Source organism: Pongo abelii, chromosome 5 (assembly GCF_028885655.2).
Source record: "Pongo abelii isolate AG06213 chromosome 5, NHGRI_mPonAbe1-v2.0_pri, whole genome shotgun sequence".
NCBI lineage: Eukaryota > Metazoa > Chordata > Mammalia > Primates > Hominidae > Pongo > Pongo abelii.
The window spans coordinates 162,518,558-162,543,547 of NC_071990.2; the positions used below are offsets into that span (position 1 = coordinate 162,518,558).

Sequence of the window (24,990 nt, forward strand, 5' to 3'; positions counted from 1 at the left end):
ATGGCTTTTCATCCCAGCGTCCAAGCGTGTAGATGTCTGGCCACAGGCTCCTTACCTTGTTCGGAAGGAGCCTCTAGGCTTGGAAGCGGGGTAGCAGTCGGAGGCGCGACGGCAGTCCCTTCTGCGTCTGAGCATCGTGTCAGGTTGCAGTACTCCCACCTGACATTGGGATCCGTCGTATAACAATAAGGGGCTGCCACAGGATCTGGATTCCTGCAGTAGTTCCTGATCAAGCCACTGGAAATTCCAAAACGATACACGTCACAAGAGGTGGGACAATATGCAGGGGCTCCCCACACCCTCTCTTTGGTGCTGCAACAAGGTCATTACCGGTGCCTTTCTAATATTCCCATTAAAAGTACCATATGATTGCCACAAGCACAAATGGCTCTCAATCACCAATCCTCTCTGCACAGTTCTCATAATTAATAGATTATTCTATTAAAAAAAAAAAACCTCTAAAGCCGCAAATGCTTCTTAGACACACTGAGATAGTACATACATGTGGCCAAAAAATGATCAGAGTATTCTCCCTCTGCCTTCTGCCCAATCCATCTCTCTGGAATAACTGGTATAGATTTTGATGTCTGTATTGTGGAATTGTTTATTCACATACAAATGTATCTCTATCTGTCTACCTCTCCGTATCTCTCTCCGTAGGACTTCATATGCTAATGTGCGAGTTGCAACTAACATGTAGTTCTTCAGAGAATACTTGGCATCCAGGAGGATAAGCTTTCCAGGTCGACCTTCACACTCCTGTACTCAAAACCTAGCGAAAAGGCTCTACCTTTCCCATGGAAAAGCATTGTGCAAATAGTATTACTGTCTGTCACTCCCATATCACATGGGTCAAGTTTCTGCAAGACTTCTCAAAGCTGCCCTAGAAAACTTGCTCCCAGGCAGGATGCAGTATCTCTGGAATGTGTTCCTGAGCAGGACCTTCTCTCCTGCTCTCAGTCTATCCTCTGCTGGCTGCAGCCACTCTGGAACTGAGGGAAAGGGGGATGAGTTGAAAGAACAGTGGGACCCACGGCATAAAGGAAGACGGCGGGGTACACTATGAGATCTGAAGATGTCAGACAGCTATGGAGGATTCAGAGAACAATGAATTAGGAGGCAAAGCAGTTGAGGAGTTTGGGCTGTGGGGATCTTGAAGCTTTCGCTCTTCCTTATGCCTCCCAAGAACGTTCCTCCAACCTCTCAGTGGCCTCACATTCATGACCTGTGGCTGCCTGAGAAAATGGGAAGTGTATCATGGGCCATGGGGATGCAACACTCTCTCTCTAGAGACTCTACACTTGTGTCCTAGTCTCAACCCCAGACCCTCCATTCCAGGAAGCTGGTTCAATGAGCAACGGGATGTACTAAGAACCCGAGCTCGTGACAAATTTCTTTCTTCCTTGGCTTCTCTCTTTTGAATACATGGAATATTCTTACTATGCAATACACCTCAGCGTTCAACACTTTGCGATTACTCTACGATTTGCAATATCCCTTTTAAACCACACAGTAACCTTTCATTAATATTACATACCATCGTGCATGAGGTAAGAAAATTTCAATGGCACACTTCCAATTATTCCCTACATGATTTATGCTAAGTGTTCAAATTCTTACTTCTACAGGTGCAAAAATTAAACATATTGCTATCATTTTGCTTCAAGTAGTCAACTCTCATTTAAAAATATATAGAAATTTGGTCAAGAAAATATTTTGCATTTACATGTACATTTGCCAACTGCTGGGTTCTTCATTACGTGGGCTGCACAAAGTTCCCTTCTTGTGCTATTCTTCTTCTACCTCATTCCTTCAGGTCACCTCTCTTGTTACATCAGCCTGCTGATTCCAAATTCTTACAGTTTCCGCTTTCTTTTTGGGGACAGTGCACGGTATACATTTATGCAACATGGATGATCTTCAAGGCATTTTACTGCTATTTAGCATTCTTGGTTGATCTCTTCTTGTTCCTGTTTACCACATTAATAACATTCCCGGTACCTGGCTTCCAGTGTTTTTGACGAGAATGCATTAGCAATTTGTATCACTGTTCTCTTAGCAAGAAACAGCTTGTTTTTCCCCGGTTTCTCATAAGAAGTTTCTTCTTATTATACCTTCGTCTTCTTAACGTCAAACTGTGAAATACAAAACTGCATCATACTGGATTTTTTCTTTTTTTCGAAATCCCTATTTGATACATTGAGTTTCCTGTTTTTGAGATTTTGTTAACATTCTTCATAATTGAAAAGTTCTCGGCCAGCCTTGATTCCGGTATTTGTTTCTGTCCCTATCTCCCTTTCTCTTTTCTGTGACTTGCTTCCCACATGCAGGAAATCTTTTCCTATTTTGCAACATGTCTGTGAGCTTCAGTTGATTTTTTATTCCACTATTTCTTGAGGGTTGTGTGTGTGTGTGTGTGTGTGTGTGTGTGTGTGAACTTGTGAGTATTTGAGTGTGTGTGTATGGGTGTGTTGTGTGTGTGTGTATGCGTGTAGTTGGTTCTGTAGAATTGATTTTTGGTTACTTTCTTCTTCGGAAACGTCTACATTGATCAGGCGGCCATCCAGTAATTTTTTCATTGAAGACATAGCTTTTTATATTAGGTCTTTAATTTTATTTGGCTATTCTATACTGTTACTTTCTTTTGATATTTTATTTGTTTTGTTCCATATTCACCTTTTTGTAAATACTTGAAATAGTTATCATAGTGATATGTCAAATTTTCATGCCATTCTAATCATTTCTGTCATTCCCGCGCCCGTTTGTATTGCCTGATTTATTTCCTGGTCATGGATCGCACGACATGCTTTTTCTACATGTAGTCACATTTTAAATTTAGGACTCACTCTGGGGATACCGCATAGCTCAGCCAGTGGACTTCGTTGTTTACTTCTAAAGAGAGTTGAGATTTCCTCTCACAGGCACTTCATTGACTTGGAACCCGATTTCATGCTTGGACACTTGCTTTTCAGCTGTGCAAGGGTTAGTCTGCAGCTGCCTTTATTCTAGTAATAGGCTAATTCTACTTTTAAACTATGGCTGTTCTGGGGTCTCCACTGAATTGGCAGTGTGTTCTGTGAGGACTCTCTCGTCTAGCTGGTAAGAACTCCAATATCCCAGAGTGCTATGTGATCTCTGTCTTCTTTATTGAGCTTGCTCTTCTCTTGCAGATGCTCTTTCTAAGGAAATGTTCTTTGCCATACGTTCTTGTGGAACCATTTTCTGTGCACATGCAGTGTCATGTTTAGCCAAGGACTGGAGGAGACTTCTATGCATATTTGTAGAGCTCCTTTCCTCCACAAACCAGTCCTTATTTGTAGCAGACCTAGAAAATTTCAACTACCAGAGTCATCACAAACTCCAATCCCTCTCCACCGTTCAGACAGATGGCTACAGTTTGCTTGGTTTCCACCACCTTGCTCTGCAGTGCAGGAAGGGTAACCAGGAAGAAAGCCAAGGCATCTATGGAGTTGAGCTCAACACTGCCCCTCTCTCAATGCTCTAGGTCCTCTACCAGCTGTTGTGCAACATGTAGAAATGGTTTTTCCAGGTCTTTGCTAGTCACTTATGGCCAAAAAAATTGGCCAGAGTGCAGTCAGACTGGGGTTCTGTCCATCTACACATCCCTTTTACTTTTCAGCATCCCTCTCTTTGCTGACTCTCATCTGCCTTTTTGCCTTTGCTTTTCTCTCCCTGGGAACCCGTATCCCTTCAGGCCACTGGTACTTAGGACCGAGTGTTTTTCTACCCATTGGAATATATGTAGATCTAGAAAGAGATAGATTCACCTCTCCATAAATATGCACACATTCTTTCCTCATATGCCCAGACAGAAAAGGCATACACAACCTTCCCTTCAGGAACTGGTAGTCAGAATAACACAATTCCAATTGGAAACTCTTCATTGACCCTTGGTAGGTGTTGTGGAAGGCTAATCTAAGTGTTTGGTCATTTGTCATTCTGACTGTTTTCTTAATGTGATGTCCTCGCCTCCAGATTTCCCTTCTGCTCCAGAAAACTACGAGGAAGGAGAGGCAGCTTCACATTTCTCTTCTCTCAGACCCTTAGCTCTAAGGCAATCATCCTGAGACATTTTGCTACACCAACTGCATCTGACACAAGTTGAGTTCGGAGAACTCATCTTGAAGCATGTCTCTTCCAAAAGAATCTTCAGTTGGCCCTTTCTTCTCTTATGGTAAAGAACAAAGACATACCCATTTGGGTAGTTTTCTGGGGTCCGACTATGTGAGTGTGGTGTCATAGATGACCAAGCTTGGCAGGTTCTTCCTGTGACAGTCTTGAAGTATGTGCCTCGATAACTCTGTCCATTACCGTGGTAGCACTCCTGCACTCCAGGCCTTTGCTCAGTCGGTGCTGAAATGAAAACAGAAGAAATCAAGCTGAGTGTCTCTTAGAACAGGGAAAGATGTGAAGTCATTTATGACACAACCAGAAAGGAGTCTATGAGAATTACAACCGTTCTCTTTTCCTTATCCATAGGCAGATGGATATGAAAAAACCAACCAACAAACAAACACCAAAGCAACAGATTCCTACCATTCTAGAACCGTAGGAAGTTCTTGGAAATATTTCACCTGACACCTTAGAGAAACAGAACAGATCAGAATCCCTCTCATTGGAAAGTGTGCTCACGAGCAAGCACCTTTCTGGGAACCTCTACTGAATGTTCATGAGAAAGATGGGGCAGGAGCGAGCAAAGGGCATGGCATTTGGTAATGCGGGCTGCCGATGGTAATTGGCTGTCGGGGGCAGAGGTGGGGACAGACATGGACATTTTGCATGTTTCCCTAGACCGTTGTTCATGAAAGCCAAGGCCTTTGGCTTCCGGGCCATGGGGCAGAAAACGATCCTATACATCTGACTGAAGGCAAAGACACTTTGCTGCTCAGGGATGTGTGCAGGCCAAAAGCTTATTCCTTTGGAGGAAAGAGGGAATCCTCTCGTGCCCCGCATCCTGAATTGCAATAAAGTAGAAGTCTACTACTCTTTCTCGCCAGAACCCTCACAGGTACAAGTGCCATCAGAAAGACGTTTAAGAACACTGAGAAATCACTCCCTTCAAAGCCTAGGGCTGCAGAGCCTTAGAGCATTGGGAGCTCATGCACTGCTCCACAGACCCAGGACGATACGGAATTATTGCAGCCCTGGTAGCTTTCTCCAGGGTGGCAGGCTCCAGAGCCACACTTCTGGGAATCTGGAATGCTGAAGATTGCACTGAATGCTTTCTACTTGAAGAAAGCCCAGGTAAAGCTTACTGGCTTGGAAAGAGTCACACACCCGACAGCATGATACAATGAAAATTTTGACTAGGACACTGAGAGAGCCCGGTTTGCAATGAGGAGAGTTGTGAAGTTGATCACCCTGGAGGGTTTGTGCCCATCCTAAAGACACAGCCCAACCACGTTGCGCCAGAAATCACTCCGCTGGCTCCCCCAGAGAGTGCACGGAGGCTTCCTGCTACATGGCAGAACTCAATCAATGCTCGAGCATCCCTGTACCATCGAAGCCTGCTGCATCAGTGGGAATTTCCATGGCTTTTCATCCCAGCGTCCAAGCGTGTAGATGTCTGGCCACAGGCTCCTTACCTTGTTCGGAAGGAGCCTCTAGGCTTGGAAGCGGGGTAGCAGTCGGAGGCGCGACGGCAGTCCCTTCTGCGTCTGAGCATCGTGTCAGGTTGCAGTACTCCCACCTGACATTGGGATCCGTCGTATAACAATAAGGGGCTGCCACAGGATCTGGATTCCTGCAGTAGTTCCTGATCAAGCCACTGGAAATTCCAAAACGATACACGTCACAAGAGGTGGGACAATATGCAGGGGCTCCCCACACCCTCTCCTTGGTGCTGCAACAAGGTCATTATCGGTGCCTTTCTAATATTCCCATTAAAAGTACCATATGATTGCCACAAGCACAAATGGCTCTCAATCACCAATCCTCTCTGCACAGTTCTCATAATTAATAGATTATTCTATTAAAAAAAAAAAACCTCTAAAGCCGCAAATGCTTCTTAGACACACTGAGATAGTACATACATGTGGCCAAAAAATGATCAGAGTATTCTCCCTCTGCCTTCTGCCCAATCCATCTCTCTGGAATAACTGGTATAGATTTTGATGTCTGTATTGTGGAATTGTTTATTCACATACAAATGTATCTCTATCTGTCTACCTCTCCGTATCTCTCTCCGTAGGACTTCATATGCTAATGTGCGAGTTGCAACTAACATGTAGTTCTTCAGAGAATACTTGGCATCCAGGAGGATAAGCTTTCCAGGTCAACCTTCACACTCCTGTACTCAAAACCTAGCGAAAAGGCTCTACCTTTCCCATGGAAAAGCATTGTGCAAATAGTATTACTGTCTGTCATTCCCATATCACATGGGTCAAGTTTCTGCAAGACTTCTCAAAGCTGCCCTAGAAAACTTGCTCCCAGGCAGGATGCAGTATCTCTGGAATGTGTTCCTGAGCAGGACCTTCTCTCCTGCTCTCAGTCTATCCTCTGCTGGCTGCAGCCACTCTGGAACTGAGGGAAAGGGGGATGAGTTGAAAGAACAGTGGGACCCACGGCATAAAGGAAGACGGCGGGGTACACTATGAGATCTGAAGATGTCAGACAGCTATGGAGGATTCAGAGAACAATGAATTAGGAGGCAAAGCAGTTGAGGAGTTTGGGCTGTGGGGATCTTGAAGCTTTCGCTCTTCCTTATGCCTCCCAAGAACGTTCCTCCAACCTCTCAGTGGCCTCACATTCATGACCTGTGGCTGCCTGAGAAAATGGGAAGTGTATCATGGGCCATGGGGATGCAACACTCTCTCTCTAGAGACTCTACACTTGTGTCCTAGTCTCAACCCCAGACCCTCCATTCCAGGAAGCTGGTTCAATGAGCAACGGGATGTACTAAGAACCCGAGCTCGTGACAAATTTCTTTCTTCCTTGGCTTCTCTCTTTTGAATACATGGAATATTCTTACTATGCAATACACCTCAGCGTTCAACACTTTGCGATTACTCTACGATTTGCAATATCCCTTTTAAACCACACAGTCACCTTTCATTAATATTACATACCATCGTGCATGAGGTAAGAAAGTTTCAATGGCACACTTCCAATTATTCCCTACATGATTTATGCTAAGTGTTCAAATTCTTACTTCTACAGGTGCAAAAATTAAACATATTGCTATCATTTTGCTTCAAGTACTCAACTCTCATTTAAAAATATATAGAAATTTGGTCAAGAAAATATTTTGCATTTACATGTACATTTGCCAACTGCTGGGTTCTTCATTACGTGGGCTGCACAAAGTTCCCTTCTTGTGCTATTCTTCTTCTACCTCATTCCTTCAGGTCACCTCTCTTGTTACATCAGCCTGCTGATTCCAAATTCTTACAGTTTCCGCTTTCTTTTTGGGGACAGTGCACGGTATACATTTATGCAACATGGATGATCTTCAAGGCATTTTACTGCTATTTAGCACTCTTGGTTGATCTCTTCTTGTTCCTGTTTACCACATTAATAACATTCCCGGTACCTGGCTTCCAGTGTTTTTGACGAGAATGCATTAGCAATTTGTATCACTGTTCTCTTAGCAAGAAACAGCTTGTTTTTCCCCGGTTTCTCATAAGAAGTTTCTTCTTATTATACCTTCGTCTTCTTAACCTCAAACTGTGAAATACAAAACTGCATCATACTGGATTTTTTCTTTTTTTCGAAATCCCTATTTGATACATTGAGTTTCCTGTTTTTGAGATTTTGTTAACATTCTTCATAATTGAAAAGTTCTCGGCCAGCCTTGATTCCGGTATTTGTTTCTGTCCCTATCTCCCTTTCTCTTTTCTGTGACTTGCTTCCCACATGCAGGAAATCTTTTCCTATTTTGCAACATGTCTGTGAGCTTCAGTTGATTTTTTATTCCACTATTTCTTGAGGGTTGTGTGTGTGTGTGTGTGTGTGTGTGTGTGTGTGTGAACTTGTGAGTATTTGAGTGTGTGTGTATGGGTGTGTTGTGTGTGTGTGTATGCGTGTAGTTGGTTCTGTAGAATTGATTTTTGGTTACTTTCTTCTTCGGAAACGTGTACATTGATCAGGCGGCCATCCAGTAATTTTTTCATTGAAGACATAGCTTTTTATATTAGGTCTTTAATTTTATTTGGCTATTCTATACTGTTACTTTCTTTTGATATTTTATTTGTTTTGTTCCATATTCACCTTTTTGTAAATACTTGAAATAGTTATCATAGTGATATGTCAAATTTTCATGCCATTCTAATCATTTCTGTCATTCCCGCGCCCGTTTGTATTGCCTGATTTATTTCCTGGTCATGGATCGCACGACATGCTTTTTCTACATGTAGTCACATTTTAAATTTAGGACTCACTCTGGGGATACCGCATAGCTCAGCCAGTGGACTTCGTTGTTTACTTCTAAAGAGAGTTGAGATTTCCTCTCACAGGCACTTCATTGACTTGGAACCCGATTTCATGCTTGGACACTTGCTTTTCAGCTGTGCAAGGGTTAGTCTGCAGCTGCCTTTATTCTAGTAATAGGCTAATTCTACTTTTAAACTATGGCTGTTCTGGGGTCTCCACTGAATTGGCAGTGTGTTCTGTGAGGACTCTCTCGTCTAGCTGGTAAGAACTCCAATATCCCAGAGTGCTATGTGATCTCTGTCTTCTTTATTGAGCTTGCTGTTCTCTTCCAGATGCTCTTTCTAAGGAAATGTTCTTTGCCATACGTTCTTGTGGAACCATTTTCTGTGCACATGCAGTGTCATGTTTAGCCAAGGACTGGAGGAGACTTCTATGCATATTTGTAGAGCTCCTTTCCTCCACAAACCAGTCCTTATTTGTAGCAGACCTAGAAAATTTCAACTACCAGAGTCATCACAAACTCCAATCCCTCTCCACCGTTCAGACAGATGGCTACAGTTTGCTTGGTTTCCACCACCTTGCTCTGCAGTGCAGGAAGGGTAACCAGGAAGAAAGCCAAGGCATCTATGGAGTTGAGCTCAACACTGCCCCTCTCTCAATGCTCTAGGTCCTCTACCAGCTGTTGTCCAACATGTAGAAATGGTTTTTCCAGGTCTTTGCTAGTCACTTATGGCCAAAAAAATTGGCCAGAGTGCAGTCAGACTGGGGTTCTGTCCATCTACACATCCCTTTTACTTTTCAGCATCCCTCTCTTTGCTGACTCTCATCTGCCTCTTTGCCTTTGCTTTTCTCTCCCTGGGAACCCATATCCCTTCAGGCCACTGGTACTTAGGACCGAGTGTTTTTCTACCCATTGGAATATATGTAGATCTAGAAAGAGATAGATTCACCTCTCCATAAATATGCACACATTCTTTCCTCATATGCCCAGACAGAAAAGGCATACACAACCTTCCCTTCAGGAACTGGTAGTCAGAATAACACAATTCCAATTGGAAAGTCTTCATTGACCCTTGGTAGGTGTTGTGGAAGGCTAATCTAAGTGTTTGGTCATTTGTCATTCTGACTGTTTTCTTAATGTGATGTCCTCGCCTCCAGATTTCCCTTCTGCTCCAGAAAACTACGAGGAAGGAGAGGCAGCTTCACATTTCTCTTCTCTCAGACCCTTAGCTCTAAGGCAATCATCCTGAGACATTTTGCTACACCAACTGCATCTGACACAAGTTGAGTTCGGAGAACTCATCTTGAAGCATGTCTCTTCCAACAGAATCTTCAGTTGGCCCTTTCTTCTCTTACGGTAAAGAACAAAGACATACCCATTTGGGTAGTTTTCTGGGGTCCGACTATGTGAGTGTGGTGTCATAGATGACCAAGCTTGGCAGGTTCTTCCTGTGACAGTCTTGAAGTATGTGCCTCGATAACTCTGTCCATTACCGTGGTAGCACTCCTGCACTCCAGGCCTTTGCTCAGTCGGTGCTGAAATGAAAACAGAAGAAATCAAGCTGAGTGTCTCTTAGAACAGGGAAAGATGTGAAGTCATTTATGACACAACCAGAAAGGAGTCTATGAGAATTACAACCGTTCTCTTTTCCTTATCCATAGGCAGATGGATATGAAAAAACCAACCAACAAACAAACACCAAAGCAACAGATTCCTACCATTCTAGAACCGTAGGAAGTTCTTGGAAATATTTCACCTGACACCTTAGAGAAACAGAACAGATCAGAATCCCTCTCATTGGAAAGTGTGCTCACGAGCAAGCACCTTTCTGGGAACCTCTACTGAATGTTCATGAGAAAGATGGGGCAGGAGCGAGCAAAGGGCATGGCATTTGGTAATGCGGGCTGCAGATGGTAATTGGCTGTCGGGGGCAGAGGTGGGGACAGACATGGACATTTTGCATGTTTCCCTAGACCGTTGATCATGAAAGCCAAGGCCTTTGGCTTCCGGGCCATGGGGCAGAAAACGGTCCTATACATCTGACTGAAGGCAAAGACACTTTGCTGCTCAGGGATGTGTGCAGGCCAAAAGCTTATTCCTTTGGAGGAAAGAGGGAATCCTCTCGTGCCCCGCATCCTGAATTGCAATAAAGTAGAAGTCTACTACTCTTTCTCTCCAGAACCCTCACAGGTACAAGTGCCATCAGAAAGACGTTTAAGAACACTGAGAAATCACTCCCTTCAAAGCCTAGGGCTGCAGAGCCTTAGAGCATTGGGAGCTCATGCACTGCTCCACAGACCCAGGACGATACGGAATTATTGCAGCCCTGGTGGCTTTCTCCAGGGTGGCAGGCTCCAGAGCCACACTTCTGGGAATCTGGAATGCTGAAGATTGCACTGAATGCTTTCTACTTGAAGAAAGCCCAGGTAAAGCTTACTGGCTTGGAAAGAGTCACACACCCGACAGCATGATACAATGAAAATTTTGACTAGGACACTGAGAGAGCCCGGTTTGCAATGAGGAGAGTTGTGAAGTTGATCACCCTGGAGGGTTTGTGCCCATCCTAAAGACACAGCCCAACCACGTTGCGCCAGAAATCACTCCGCTGGCTCCCCCAGAGAGTGCACGGAGGCTTCCTGCTACATGGCAGAACTCAATCAATGCTCGAGCATCCGTGTACCATCGAAGCCTGCTGCATCAGTGGGAATTTCCATGGCTTTTCATCCCAGCGTCCAAGCGTGTAGATGTCTGGCCACAGGCTCCTTACCTTGTTCGGAAGGAGCCTCTAGGCTTGGAAGCGGGGTAGCAGTCGGAGGCGCGACGGCAGTCCCTTCTGCGTCTGAGCATCGTGTCAGGTTGCAGTACTCCCACCTGACATTGGGATCCGTCGTATAACAATAAGGGGCTGCCACAGGATCTGGATTCCTGCAGTAGTTCCTGATCAAGCCACTGGAAATTCCAAAACGATACACGTCACAAGAGGTGGGACAATATGCAGGGGCTCCCCACACCCTCTCCTTGGTGCTGCAACAAGGTCATTACCGGTGCCTTTCTAATATTCCCATTAAAAGTACCATATGATTGCCACAAGCACAAATGGCTCTCAATCACCAATCCTCTCTGCACAGTTCTCATAATTAATAGATTATTCTATTAAAAAAAAAAAACCTCTAAAGCCGCAAATGCTTCTTAGACACACTGAGATAGTACATACATGTGGCCAAAAAATGATCAGAGTATTCTCCCTCTGCCTTCTGCCCAATCCATCTCTCTGGAATAACTGGTATAGATTTTGATGTCTGTATTGTGGAATTGTTTATTCACATACAAATGTATCTCTATCTGTCTACCTCTCCGTATCTCTCTCCGTAGGACTTCATATGCTAATGTGCGAGTTGCAACTAACATGTAGTTCTTCAGAGAATACTTGGCATCCAGGAGGATAAGCTTTCCAGGTCAACCTTCACACTCCTGTACTCAAAACCTAGCGAAAAGGCTCTACCTTTCCCATGGAAAAGCATTGTGCAAATAGTATTACTGTCTGTCATTCCCATATCACATGGGTCAAGTTTCTGCAAGACTTCTCAAAGCTGCCCTAGAAAACTTGCTCCCAGGCAGGATGCAGTATCTCTGGAATGTGTTCCTGAGCAGGACCTTCTCTCCTGCTCTCAGTCTATCCTCTGCTGGCTGCAGCCACTCTGGAACTGAGGGAAAGGGGGATGAGTTGAAAGAACAGTGGGACCCACGGCATAAAGGAAGACGGCGGGGTACACTATGAGATATGAAGATGTCAGACAGCTATGGAGGATTCAGAGAACAATGAATTAGGAGGCAAAGCAGTTGAGGAGTTTGGGCTGTGGGGATCTTGAAGCTTTCGCTCTTCCTTATGCCTCCCAAGAACGTTCCTCCAACCTCTCAGTGGCCTCACATTCATGACCTGTGGCTGCCTGAGAAAATGGGAAGTGTATCATGGGCCATGGGGATGCAACACTCTCTCTCTAGAGACTCTACACTTGTGTCCTAGTCTCAACCCCAGACCCTCCATTCCAGGAAGCTGGTTCAATGAGCAACGGGATGTACTAAGAACCCGAGCTCGTGACAAATTTCTTTCTTCCTTGGCTTCTCTCTTTTGAATACATGGAATATTCTTACTATGCAATACACCTCAGCGTTCAACACTTTGCGATTACTCTACGATTTGCAATATCCCTTTTAAACCACACAGTCACCTTTCATTAATATTACATACCATCGTGCATGAGGTAAGAAAGTTTCAATGGCACACTTCCAATTATTCCCTACATGATTTATGCTAAGTGTTCAAATTCTTACTTCTACAGGTGCAAAAATTAAACATATTGCTATCATTTTGCTTCAAGTAGTCAACTCTCATTTAAAAATATATAGAAATTTGGTCAAGAAAATATTTTGCATTTACATGTACATTTGCCAACTGCTGGGTTCTTCATTACGTGGGCTGCACAATGTTCCCTTCTTGTGCTATTCTTCTTCTACCTCATTCCTTCAGGTCACCTCTCTTGTTACATCAGCCTGCTGATTCCAAATTCTTACAGTTTCCGCTTTCTTTTTGGGGACAGTGCACGGTATACATTTATGCAACATGGATGATCTTCAAGGCATTTTACTGCTATTTAGCATTCTTGGTTGATCTCTTCTTGTTCCTGTTTACCACATTAATAACATTCCCGGTACCTGGCTTCCAGTGTTTTTGACGAGAATGCATTAGCAATTTGTATCACTGTTCTCTTAGCAAGAAACAGCTTGTTTTTCCCCGGTTTCTCATAAGAAGTTTCTTCTTATTATACCTTCGTCTTCTTAACGTCAAACTGTGAAATACAAAACTGCATCATACTGGATTTTTTCTTTTTTTCGAAATCCCTATTTGATACATTGAGTTTCCTGTTTTTGAGATTTTGTTAACATTCTTCATAATTGAAAAGTTCTCGGCCAGCCTTGATTCCGGTATTTGTTTCTGTCCCTATCTCCCTTTCTCTTTTCTGTGACTTGCTTCCCACATGCAGGAAATCTTTTCCTATTTTGCAACATGTCTGTGAGCTTCAGTTGATTTTTTATTCCACTATTTCTTGAGGGTTGTGTGTGTGTGTGTGTGTGTGTGTGTGTGTGTGAACTTGTGAGTATTTGAGTGTGTGTGTATGGGTGTGTTGTGTGTGTGTGTATGCGTGTAGTTGGTTCTGTAGAATCGATTTTTGGTTACTTTCTTCTTCGGAAACGTCTACATTGATCAGGCGGCCATCCAGTAATTTTTTCATTGAAGACATAGCTTTTTATATTAGGTCTTTAATTTTATTTGGCTATTCTATACTGTTACTTTCTTTTGATATTTTATTTGTTTTGTTCCATATTCACCTTTTTGTAAATACTTGAAATAGTTATCATAGTGATATGTCAAATTTTCATGCCATTCTAATCATTTCTGTCATTCCCGCGCCCGTTTGTATTGCCTGATTTATTTCCTGGTCATGGATCGCACGACATGCTTTTTCTACATGTAGTCACATTTTAAATTTAGGACTCACTCTGGGGATACCGCATAGCTCAGCCAGTGGACTTCGTTGTTTACTTCTAAAGAGAGTTGAGATTTCCTCTCACAGGCACTTCATTGACTTGGAACCCGATTTCATGCTTGGACACTTGCTTTTCAGCTGTGCAAGGGTTAGTCTGCAGCTGCCTTTATTCTAGTAATAGGCTAATTCTACTTTTAAACTATGGCTGTTCTGGGGTCTCCACTGAATTGGCAGTGTGTTCTGTGAGGACTCTCTCGTCTAGCTGGTAAGAACTCCAATATCCCAGAGTGCTATGTGATCTCTGTCTTCTTTATTGAGCTTGCTCTTCTCTTGCAGATGCTCTTTCTAAGGAAATGTTCTTTGCCATACGTTCTTGTGGAACCATTTTCTGTGCACATGCAGTGTCATGTTTAGCCAAGGACTGGAGGAGACTTCTATGCATATTTGTAGAGCTCCTTTCCTCCACAAACCAGTCCTTATTTGTAGCAGACCTAGAAAATTTCAACTACCAGAGTCATCACAAACTCCAATCCCTCTCCACCGTTCAGACAGATGGCTACAGTTTGCTTGGTTTCCACCACCTTGCTCTGCAGTGCAGGAAGGGTAACCAGGAAGAAAGCCAAGGCATCTATGGAGTTGAGCTCAACACTGCCCCTCTCTCAATGCTCTAGGTCCTCTACCAGCTGTTGTCCAACATGTAGAAATGGTTTTTCCAGGTCTTTGCTAGTCACTTATGGCCAAAAAAATTGGCCAGAGTGCAGTCAGACTGGGGTTCTGTCCATCTACACATCCCTTTTACTTTTCAGCATCCCTCTCTTTGCTGACTCTCATCTGCCTTTTTGCCTTTGCTTTTCTCTCCCTGGGAACCCATATCCCTTCAGGCCACTGGTACTTAGGACCGAGTGTTTTTCTACCCATTGGAATATATGTAGATCTAGAAAGAGATAGATTCACCTCTCCATAAATATGCACACATTCTTTCCTCATATGCCCAGACAGAAAAGGCATACACAACCTTCCCTTCAGGAACTGGTAGTCAGAATAACACAATTCCAATTGGAAAGTCTTCATTGACCCTTGGTAGGTGTTGTGGAAGGCTAATCTAAGTGTTTGGTCATTTGTCATTCTGACTGTTTTCTTAATGTGATGTCCTCGCCTCCAGATTTCCCTTCTGCTCCAGAAAACTACGAGGAAGGAGAGGCAGCTTCACATTTCTCTTCTCTCAGACCCTTAGCTCTAAGGCAATCATCCTGAGACATTTTGCTACACCAACTGCATCTGACACAAGTTGAGTTCGGAGAACTCATCTTGAAGCATGTCTCTTCCAACAGAATCTTCAGTTGGCCCTTTCTTCTCTTATGGTAAAGAACAAAGACATACCCATTTGGGTAGTTTTCTGGGGTCCGACTATGTGAGTGTGGTGTCATAGATGACCAAGCTTGGCAGGTTCTTCCTGTGACAGTCTTGAAGTATGTGCCTCGATAACTCTGTCCATTACCGTGGTAGCACTCCTGCACTCCAGGCCTTTGCTCAGTCGGTGCTGAAATGAAAACAGAAGAAATCAAGCTGAGTGTCTCTTAGAACAGGGAAAGATGTGAAGTCATTTATGACACAACCAGAAAGGAGTCTATGAGAATTACAACCGTTCTCTTTTCCTTATCCATAGGCAGATGGATATGAAAAAACCAACCAACAAACAAACACCAAAGCAACAGATTCCTACCATTCTAGAACCGTAGGAAGTTCTTGGAAATATTTCACCTGACACCTTAGAGAAACAGAACAGATCAGAATCCCTCTCATTGGAAAGTGTGCTCACGAGCAAGCACCTTTCTGGGAACCTCTACTGAATGTTCATGAGAAAGATGGGGCAGGAGCGAGCAAAGGGCATGGCATTTGGTAATGCGGGCTGCAGATGGTAATTGGCTGTCGGGGGCAGAGGTGGGGACAGACATGGACATTTTGCATGTTTCCCTAGACCGTTGATCATGAAAGCCAAGGCCTTTGGCTTCCGGGCCATGGGGCAGAAAACGGTCCTATACATCTGACTGAAGGCAAAGACACTTTGCTGCTCAGGGATGTGTGCAGGCCAAAAGCTTATTCCTTTGGAGGAAAGAGGGAATCCTCTCGTGCCCCGCATCCTGAATTGCAATAAAGTAGAAGTCTACTACTCTTTCTCTCCAGAACCCTCACAGGTACAAGTGCCATCAGAAAGACGTTTAAGAACACTGAGAAATCACTCCCTTCAAAGCCTAGGGCTGCAGAGCCTTAGAGCATTGGGAGCTCATGCACTGCTCCACAGACCCAGGACGATGCGGAATTATTGCAGCCCTGGTGGCTTTCTCCAGGGTGGCAGGCTCCAGAGCCACACTTCTGGGAATCTGGAATGCTGAAGATTGCACTGAATGCTTTCTACTTGAAGAAAGCCCAGGTAAAGCTTACTGGCTTGGAAAGAGTCACACACCCGACAGCATGATACAATGAAAATTTTGACTAGGACACTGAGAGAGCCCGGTTTGCAATGAGGAGAGTTGTGAAGTTGATCACCCTGGAGGGTTTGTGCCCATCCTAAAGACACAGCCCAACCACGTTGCGCCAGAAATCACTCCGCTGGCTCCCCCAGAGAGTGCACGGAGGCTTCCTGCTACATGGCAGAACTCAATCAATGCTCGAGCATCCGTGTACCATCGAAGCCTGCTGCATCAGTGGGAATTTCCATGGCTTTTCATCCCAGCGTCCAAGCGTGTAGATGTCTGGCCACAGGCTCCTTACCTTGTTCGGAAGGAGCCTCTAGGCTTGGAAGCGGGGTAGCAGTCGGAGGCGCGACGGCAGTCCCTTCTGCGTCTGAGCATCGTGTCAGGTTGCAGTACTCCCACCTGACATTGGGATCCGTCGTATAACAATAAGGGGCTGCCACAGGATCTGGATTCCTGCAGTAGTTCCTGATCAAGCCACTGGAAATTCCAAAACGATACACGTCACAAGAGGTGGGACAATATGCAGGGGCTCCCCACACCCTCTCCTTGGTGCTGCAACAAGGTCATTACCGGTGCCTTTCTAATATTCCCATTAAAAGTACCATATGATTGCCACAAGCACAAATGGCTCTCAATCACCAATCCTCTCTGCACAGTTCTCATAATTAATAGATTATTCTATTAAAAAAAAAAAACCTCTAAAGCCGCAAATGCTTCTTAGACACACTGAGATAGTACATACATGTGGCCAAAAAATGATCAGAGTATTCTCCCTCTGCCTTCTGCCCAATCCATCTCTCTGGAATAACTGGTATAGATTTTGATGTCTGTATTGTGGAATTGTTTATTCACATACAAATGTATCTCTATCTGTCTACCTCTCCGTATCTCTCTCCGTAGGACTTCATATGCTAATGTGCGAGTTGCAACTAACATGTAGTTCTTCAGAGAATACTTGGCATCCAGGAGGATAAGCTTTCCAGGTCAACCTTCACACTCCTGTACTCAAAACCTAGCGAAAAGGCTCTACCTTTCCCATGGAAAAGCATTGTGCAAATAGTATTACTGTCTGTCATTCCCATATCACATGGGTCAAGTTTCTGCAAGACTTCTCAAAGCTGCCCTAGAAAACTTGCTCCCAGGCAGGATGCAGTATCTCTGGAATGTGTTCCTGAGCAGGACCTTCTCTCCTGCTCTCAGTCTATCCTCTGCTGGCTGCAGCCACTCTGGAACTGAGGGAAAGGGGGATGAGTTGAAAGAACAGTGGGACCCACGGCATAAAGGAAGACGGCGGGGTACACTATGAGATCTGAAGATGTCAGACAGCTATGGAGGATTCAGAGAACAATGAATTAGGAGGCAAAGCAGTTGAGGAGTTTGGGCTGTGGGGATCTTGAAGCTTTCGCTCTTCCTTATGCCTCCCAAGAACGTTCCTCCAACCTCTCAGTGGCCTCACATTCATGACCTGTGGCTGCCTGAGAAAATGGGAAGTGTATCATGGGCCATGGGGATGCAACACTCTCTCTCTAGAGACTCTACACTTGTGTCCTAGTCTCAACCCCAGACCCTCCATTCCAGGAAGCTGGTTCAATGAGCAACGGGATGTACTAAGAACCCGAGCTCGTGACAAATTTCTTTCTTCCTTGGCTTCTCTCTTTTGAATACATGGAATATTCTTACTATGCAATACACCTCAGCGTTCAACACTTTGCGATTACTCTACGATTTGCAATATCCCTTTTAAACCACACAGTCACCTTTCATTAATATTACATACCATCGTGCATGAGGTAAGAAAGTTTCAATGGCACACTTCCAATTATTCCCTACATGATTTATGCTAAGTGTTCAAATTCTTACTTCTACAGGTGCAAAAATTAAACATATTGCTATCATTTTGCTTCAAGTAGTCAACTCTCATTTAAAAATATATAGAAATTTGGTCAAGAAAATATTTTGCATTTACATGTACATTTGCCAACTGCTGGGTTCTTCATTACGTGGGCTGCACAATGTTCCCTTCTTGTGCTATTCTTCTTCTACCTCATTCCTTCAGGTCACCTCTCTTGTTACATCAGCCTGCTGATTCCAAATTCTTACAGTTTCCGCTTTCTTTTTGGGGACAGTGCACGGTATACATTTATGCAACATGGATGATCTTCAAGGCATTTTACTGCTATTTAGCATTCTTGGTTGATCTCTTCTTGTTCCTGTTTACCACATTAATAACATTCCCGGTACCTGGCTTCCAGTGTTTTTGACGAGAATGCATTAGCAATTTGTATCACTGTTCTCTTAGCAAGAAACAGCTTGTTTTTCCCCGGTTTCTCATAAGAAGTTTCTTCTTATTATACCTTCGTCTTCTTAACGTCAAACTGTGAAATACAAAACTGCATCATACTGGATTTTTTCTTTTTTTCGAAATCCCTATTTGATACATTGAGTTTCCTGTTTTTGAGATTTTGTTAACATTCTTCATAATTGAAAAGTTCTCGGCCAGCCTTGATTCCGGTATTTGTTTCTGTCCCTATCTCCCTTTCTCTTTTCTGTGACTTGCTTCCCACATGCAGGAAATCTTTTCCTATTTTGCAACATGTCTGTGAGCTTCAGTTGATTTTTTATTCCACTATTTCTTGAGGGTTGTGTGTGTGTGTGTGTGTGTGTGTGTGTGAACTTGTGAGTATTTGAGTGTGTGTGTATGGGTTTGTTGTGTGTGTGTGTATGCGTGTAGTTGGTTCTGTAGAATTGATTTTTGGTTACTTTCTTCTTCGGAAACGTCTACATTGATCAGGCGGCCATCCAGTAATTTTTTCATTGAAGACATAGCTTTTTATATTAGGTCTTTAATTTTATTTGGCTATTCTATACTGTTACTTTCTTTTGATATTTTATTTGTTTTGTTCCATATTCACCTTTTTGTAAATACTTGAAATAGTTATCATAGTGATATGTCAAATTTTCATGCCATTCTAATCATTTCTGTCATTCCCGCGCCCGTTTGTATTGCCTGATTTATTTCCTGGTCATGGATCGCACGACATGCTTTTTCTACATGTAGTCACATTTTAAATTTAGGACTCACTCTGGGGATACCGCATAGCTCAGCCAGTGGACTTCGTTGTTTACTTCTAAAGAGAGTTGAGATTTCCTCTCACAGGCACTTCATTGACTTGGAACCCGATTTCATGCTTGGACACTTGCTTTTCAGCTGTGCAAGGGTTAGTCTGCAGCTGCCTTTATTCTAGTAATAGGCTAATTCTACTTTTAAACTATGGCTGTTCTGGGGTCTCCACTGAATTGGCAGTGTGTTCTGTGAGGACTCTCTCGTCTAGCTGGTAAGAACTCCAATATCCCAGAGTGCTATGTGATCTCTGTCTTCTTTATTGAGCTTGCTGTTCTCTTCCAGATGCTCTTTCTAAGGAAATGTTCTTTGCCATACGTTCTTGTGGAACCATTTTCTGTGCACATGCAGTGTCATGTTTAGCCAAGGACTGGAGGAGACTTCTATGCATATTTGTAGAGCTCCTTTCCTCCACAAACCAGTCCTTATTTGTAGCAGACCTAGAAAATTTCAACTACCAGAGTCATCACAAACTCCAATCCCTCTCCACCGTTCAGACAGATGGCTACAGTTTGCTTGGTTTCCACCACCTTGCTCTGCAGTGCAGGAAGGGTAACCAGGAAGAAAGCCAAGGCATCTATGGAGTTGAGCTCAACACTGCCCCTCTCTCAATGCTCTAGGTCCTCTACCAGCTGTTGTCCAACATGTAGAAATGGTTTTTCCAGGTCTTTGCTAGTCACTTATGGCCAAAAAAATTGGCCAGAGTGCAGTCAGACTGGGGTTCTGTCCATCTACACATCCCTTTTACTTTTCAGCATCCCTCTCTTTGCTGACTCTCATCTGCCTCTTTGCCTTTGCTTTTCTCTCCCTGGGAACCCATATCCCTTCAGGCCACTGGTACTTAGGACCGAGTGTTCTTCTACCCATTGGAATATATGTAGATCTAGAAAGAGATAGATTCACCTCTCCATAAATATGCACACATTCTTTCCTCATATGCCCAGACAGAAAAGGCATACACAACCTTCCCTTCAGGAACTGGTAATCAGAATAATACAATTCCAATTGGAAAGTCTTCATTGACCCTTGGTAGGTGTTGTGGAAGGCTAATCTAAGTGTTTGGTCATTTGTCATTCTGACTGTTTTCTTAATGTGATGTCCTCGCCTCCAGATTTCCCTTCTGCTCCAGAAAACTACGAGGAAGGAGAGGCAGCTTCACATTTCTCTTCTCTCAGACCCTTAGCTCTAAGGCAATCATCCTGAGACATTTTGCTACACCAACTGCATCTGACACAAGTTGAGTTCGGAGAACTCATCTTGAAGCATGTCTCTTCCAACAGAATCTTCAGTTGGCCCTTTCTTCTCTTACGGTAAAGAACAAAGACATACCCATTTGGGTAGTTTTCTGGGGTCCGACTATGTGAGTGTGGTGTCATAGATGACCAAGCTTGGCAGGTTCTTCCTGTGACAGTCTTGAAGTATGTGCCTCGATAACTCTGTCCATTACCGTGGTAGCACTCCTGCACTCCAGGCCTTTGCTCAGTCGGTGCTGAAATGAAAACAGAAGAAATCAAGCTGAGTGTCTCTTAGAACAGGGAAAGATGTGAAGTCATTTATGACACAACCAGAAAGGAGTCTATGACAATTACAACCGTTCTCTTTTCCTTATCCATAGGCAGATGGATATGAAAAAACCAACCAACAAACAAACACCAAAGCAACAGATTCCTACCATTCTAGAACCGTAGGAAGTTCTTGGAAATATTTCACCTGACACCTTAGAGAAACAGAACAGATCAGAATCCCTCTCATTGGAAAGTGTGCTCACGAGCAAGCACCTTTCTGGGAATCTCTACTGAATGTTCATGAGAAAGATGGGGCAGGAGCGAGCAAAGGGCATGGCATTTGGTAATGCGGGCTGCAGATGGTAATTGGCTGTCGGGGGCAGAGGTGGGGACAGACATGGACATTTTGCATGTTTCCCTAGACCGTTGATCATGAAAGCCAAGGCCTTTGGCTTCCGGGCCATGGGGCAGAAAACGATCCTATACATCTGACTGAAGGCAAAGACACTTTGCTGCTCAGGGATGTGTGCAGGCCAAAAGCTTATTCCTTTGGAGGAAAGAGGGAATCCTCTCGTGCCCCGCATCCTGAATTGCAATAAAGTAGAAGTCTACTACTCTTTCTCTCCAGAACCCTCACAGGTACAAGTGCCATCAGAAAGACGTTTAAGAACACTGAGAAATCACTCCCTTCAAAGCCTAGGGCTGCAGAGCCTTAGAGCATTGGGAGCTCATGCACTGCTCCACAGCCCCAGGACGATACGGAATTATTGCAGCCCTGGTGGCTTTCTCCAGGGTGGCAGGCTCCAGAGCCACACTTCTGGGAATCTGGAATGCTGAAGATTGCACTGAATGCTTTCTACTTGAAGAAAGCCCAGGTAAAGCTTACTGGCTTGGAAAGAGTCACACACCCGACAGCATGATACAATGAAAATTTTGACTAGGACACTGAGAGAGCCCGGTTTGCAATGAGGAGAGTTGTGAAGTTGATCACCCTGGAGGGTTTGTGCCCATCCTAAAGACACAGCCCAACCACGTTGCGCCAGAAATCACTCCGCTGGCTCCCCCAGAGAGTGCACGGAGGCTTCCTGCTACATGGCAGAACTCAATCAATGCTCGAGCATCCGTGTACCATCGAAGCCTGCTGCATCAGTGGGAATTTCCATGGCTTTTCATCCCAGCGTCCAAGCGTGTAGATGTCTGGCCACAGGCTCCTTACCTTGTTCGGAAGGAGCCTCTAGGCTTGGAAGCGGGGTAGCAGTCGGAGGCGCGACGGCAGTCCCTTCTGCGTCTGAGCATCGTGTCAGGTTGCAGTACTCCCACCTGACATTGGGATCCGTCGTATAACAATAAGGGGCTGCCACAGGATCTGGATTCCTGCAGTAGTTCCTGATCAAGCCACTGGAAATTCCAAAACGATACACGTCACAAGAGGTGGGACAATATGCAGGGGCTCCCCACACCCTCTCTTTGGTGCTGCAACAAGGTCATTACCGGTGCCTTTCTAATATTCCCATTAAAAGTACCATATGATTGCCACAAGCACAAATGGCTCTCAATCACCAATCCTCTCTGCACAGTTCTCATAATTAATAGATTATTCTATTAAAAAAAAAAAACCTCTAAAGCCGCAAATGCTTCTTAGACACACTGAGATAGTACATACATGTGGCCAAAAAATGATCAGAGTATTCTCCCTCTGCCTTCTGCCCAATCCATCTCTCTGGAATAACTGGTATAGATTTTGATGTCTGTATTGTGGAATTGTTTATTCACATACAAATGTATCTCTATCTGTCTACCTCTCCGTATCTCTCTCCGTAGGACTTCATATGCTAATGTGCGAGTTGCAACTAACATGTAGTTCTTCAGAGAATACTTGGCATCCAGGAGGATAAGCTTTCCAGGTCAACCTTCACACTCCTGTACTCAAAACCTAGCGAAAAGGCTCTACCTTTCCCATGGAAAAGCATTGTGCAAATAGTATTACTGTCTGTCACTCCCATATCACATGGGTCAAGTTTCTGCAAGACTTCTCAAAGCTGCCCTAGAAAACTTGCTCCCAGGCAGGATGCAGTATCTCTGGAATGTGTTCCTGAGCAGGACCTTCTCTCCTGCTCTCAGTCTATCCTCTGCTGGCTGCAGCCACTCTGGAACTGAGGGAAAGGGGGATGAGTTGAAAGAACAGTGGGACCCACGGCATAAAGGAAGACGGCGGGGTACACTATGAGATCTGAAGATGTCAGACAGCTATGGAGGATTCAGAGAACAATGAATTAGGAGGCAAAGCAGTTGAGGAGTTTGGGCTGTGGGGATCTTGAAGCTTTCGCTCTTCCTTATGCCTCCCAAGAACGTTCCTCCAACCTCTCAGTGGCCTCACATTCATGACCTGTGGCTGCCTGAGAAAATGGGAAGTGTATCATGGGCCATGGGGATGCAACACTCTCTCTCTAGAGACTCTACACTTGTGTCCTAGTCTCAACCCCAGACCCTCCATTCCAGGAAGCTGGTTCAATGAGCAACGGGATGTACTAAGAACCCGAGCTCGTGACAAATTTCTTTCTTCCTTGGCTTCTCTCTTTTGAATACATGGAATATTCTTACTATGCAATACACCTCAGCGTTCAACACTTTGCGATTACTCTACGATTTGCAATATCCCTTTTAAACCACACAGTAACCTTTCATTAATATTACATACCATCGTGCATGAGGTAAGAAAATTTCAATGGCACACTTCCAATTATTCCCTACATGATTTATGCTAAGTGTTCAAATTCTTACTTCTACAGGTGCAAAAATTAAACATATTGCTATCATTTTGCTTCAAGTAGTCAACTCTCATTTAAAAATATATAGAAATTTGGTCAAGAAAATATTTTGCATTTACATGTACATTTGCCAACTGCTGGGTTCTTCATTACGTGGGCTGCACAAAGTTCCCTTCTTGTGCTATTCTTCTTCTACCTCATTCCTTCAGGTCACCTCTCTTGTTACATCAGCCTGCTGATTCCAAATTCTTACAGTTTCCGCTTTCTTTTTGGGGACAGTGCACGGTATACATTTATGCAACATGGATGATCTTCAAGGCATTTTACTGCTATTTAGCATTCTTGGTTGATCTCTTCTTGTTCCTGTTTACCACATTAATAACATTCCCGGTACCTGGCTTCCAGTGTTTTTGACGAGAATGCATTAGCAATTTGTATCACTGTTCTCTTAGCAAGAAACAGCTTGTTTTTCCCCGGTTTCTCATAAGAAGTTTCTTCTTATTATACCTTCGTCTTCTTAACGTCAAACTGTGAAATACAAAACTGCATCATACTGGATTTTTTCTTTTTTTCGAAATCCCTATTTGATACATTGAGTTTCCTGTTTTTGAGATTTTGTTAACATTCTTCATAATTGAAAAGTTCTCGGCCAGCCTTGATTCCGGTATTTGTTTCTGTCCCTATCTCCCTTTCTCTTTTCTGTGACTTGCTTCCCACATGCAGGAAATCTTTTCCTATTTTGCAACATGTCTGTGAGCTTCAGTTGATTTTTTATTCCACTATTTCTTGAGGGTTGTGTGTGTGTGTGTGTGTGTGTGTGAACTTGTGGGTATTTGAGTGTGTGTGTATGGGTGTGTTGTGTGTGTGTGTATGCGTGTAGTTGGTTCTGTAGAATTGATTTTTGGTTACTTTCTTCTTCGGAAACGTCTACATTGATCAGGCGGCCATCCAGTAATTTTTTCATTGAAGACATAGCTTTTTATATTAGGTCTTTAATTTTATTTGGCTATTCTATACTGTTACTTTCTTTTGATATTTTATTTGTTTTGTTCCATATTCACCTTTTTGTAAATACTTGAAATAGTTATCATAGTGATATGTCAAATTTTCATGCCATTCTAATCATTTCTGTCATTCCCGCGCCCGTTTGTATTGCCTGATTTATTTCCTGGTCATGGATC

At 43.8% G+C, this 24,990-nt stretch overlaps 1 protein-coding gene across 1 annotated transcript in view; it reads right to left on the reverse strand.

Annotated features, from left to right (window-relative positions):
• LPA (lipoprotein(a)) overlaps positions 1–16,078 on the reverse strand; it is a 261,628-nt gene extending 245,550 nt beyond the window's left edge. The window contains 7 exon segments of the mRNA XM_063725300.1: positions 56–237; positions 4,215–4,374; positions 5,607–5,788; positions 9,768–9,927; positions 11,160–11,341; positions 15,319–15,462; positions 15,786–16,078. Coding sequence (XP_063581370.1) covers positions 56–237; positions 4,215–4,374; positions 5,607–5,788; positions 9,768–9,927; positions 11,160–11,341; positions 15,319–15,462; positions 15,786–16,078 — 1,303 coding nt within the window.
• Positions 16,079–24,990: the final 8,912 nt, after the last annotated feature.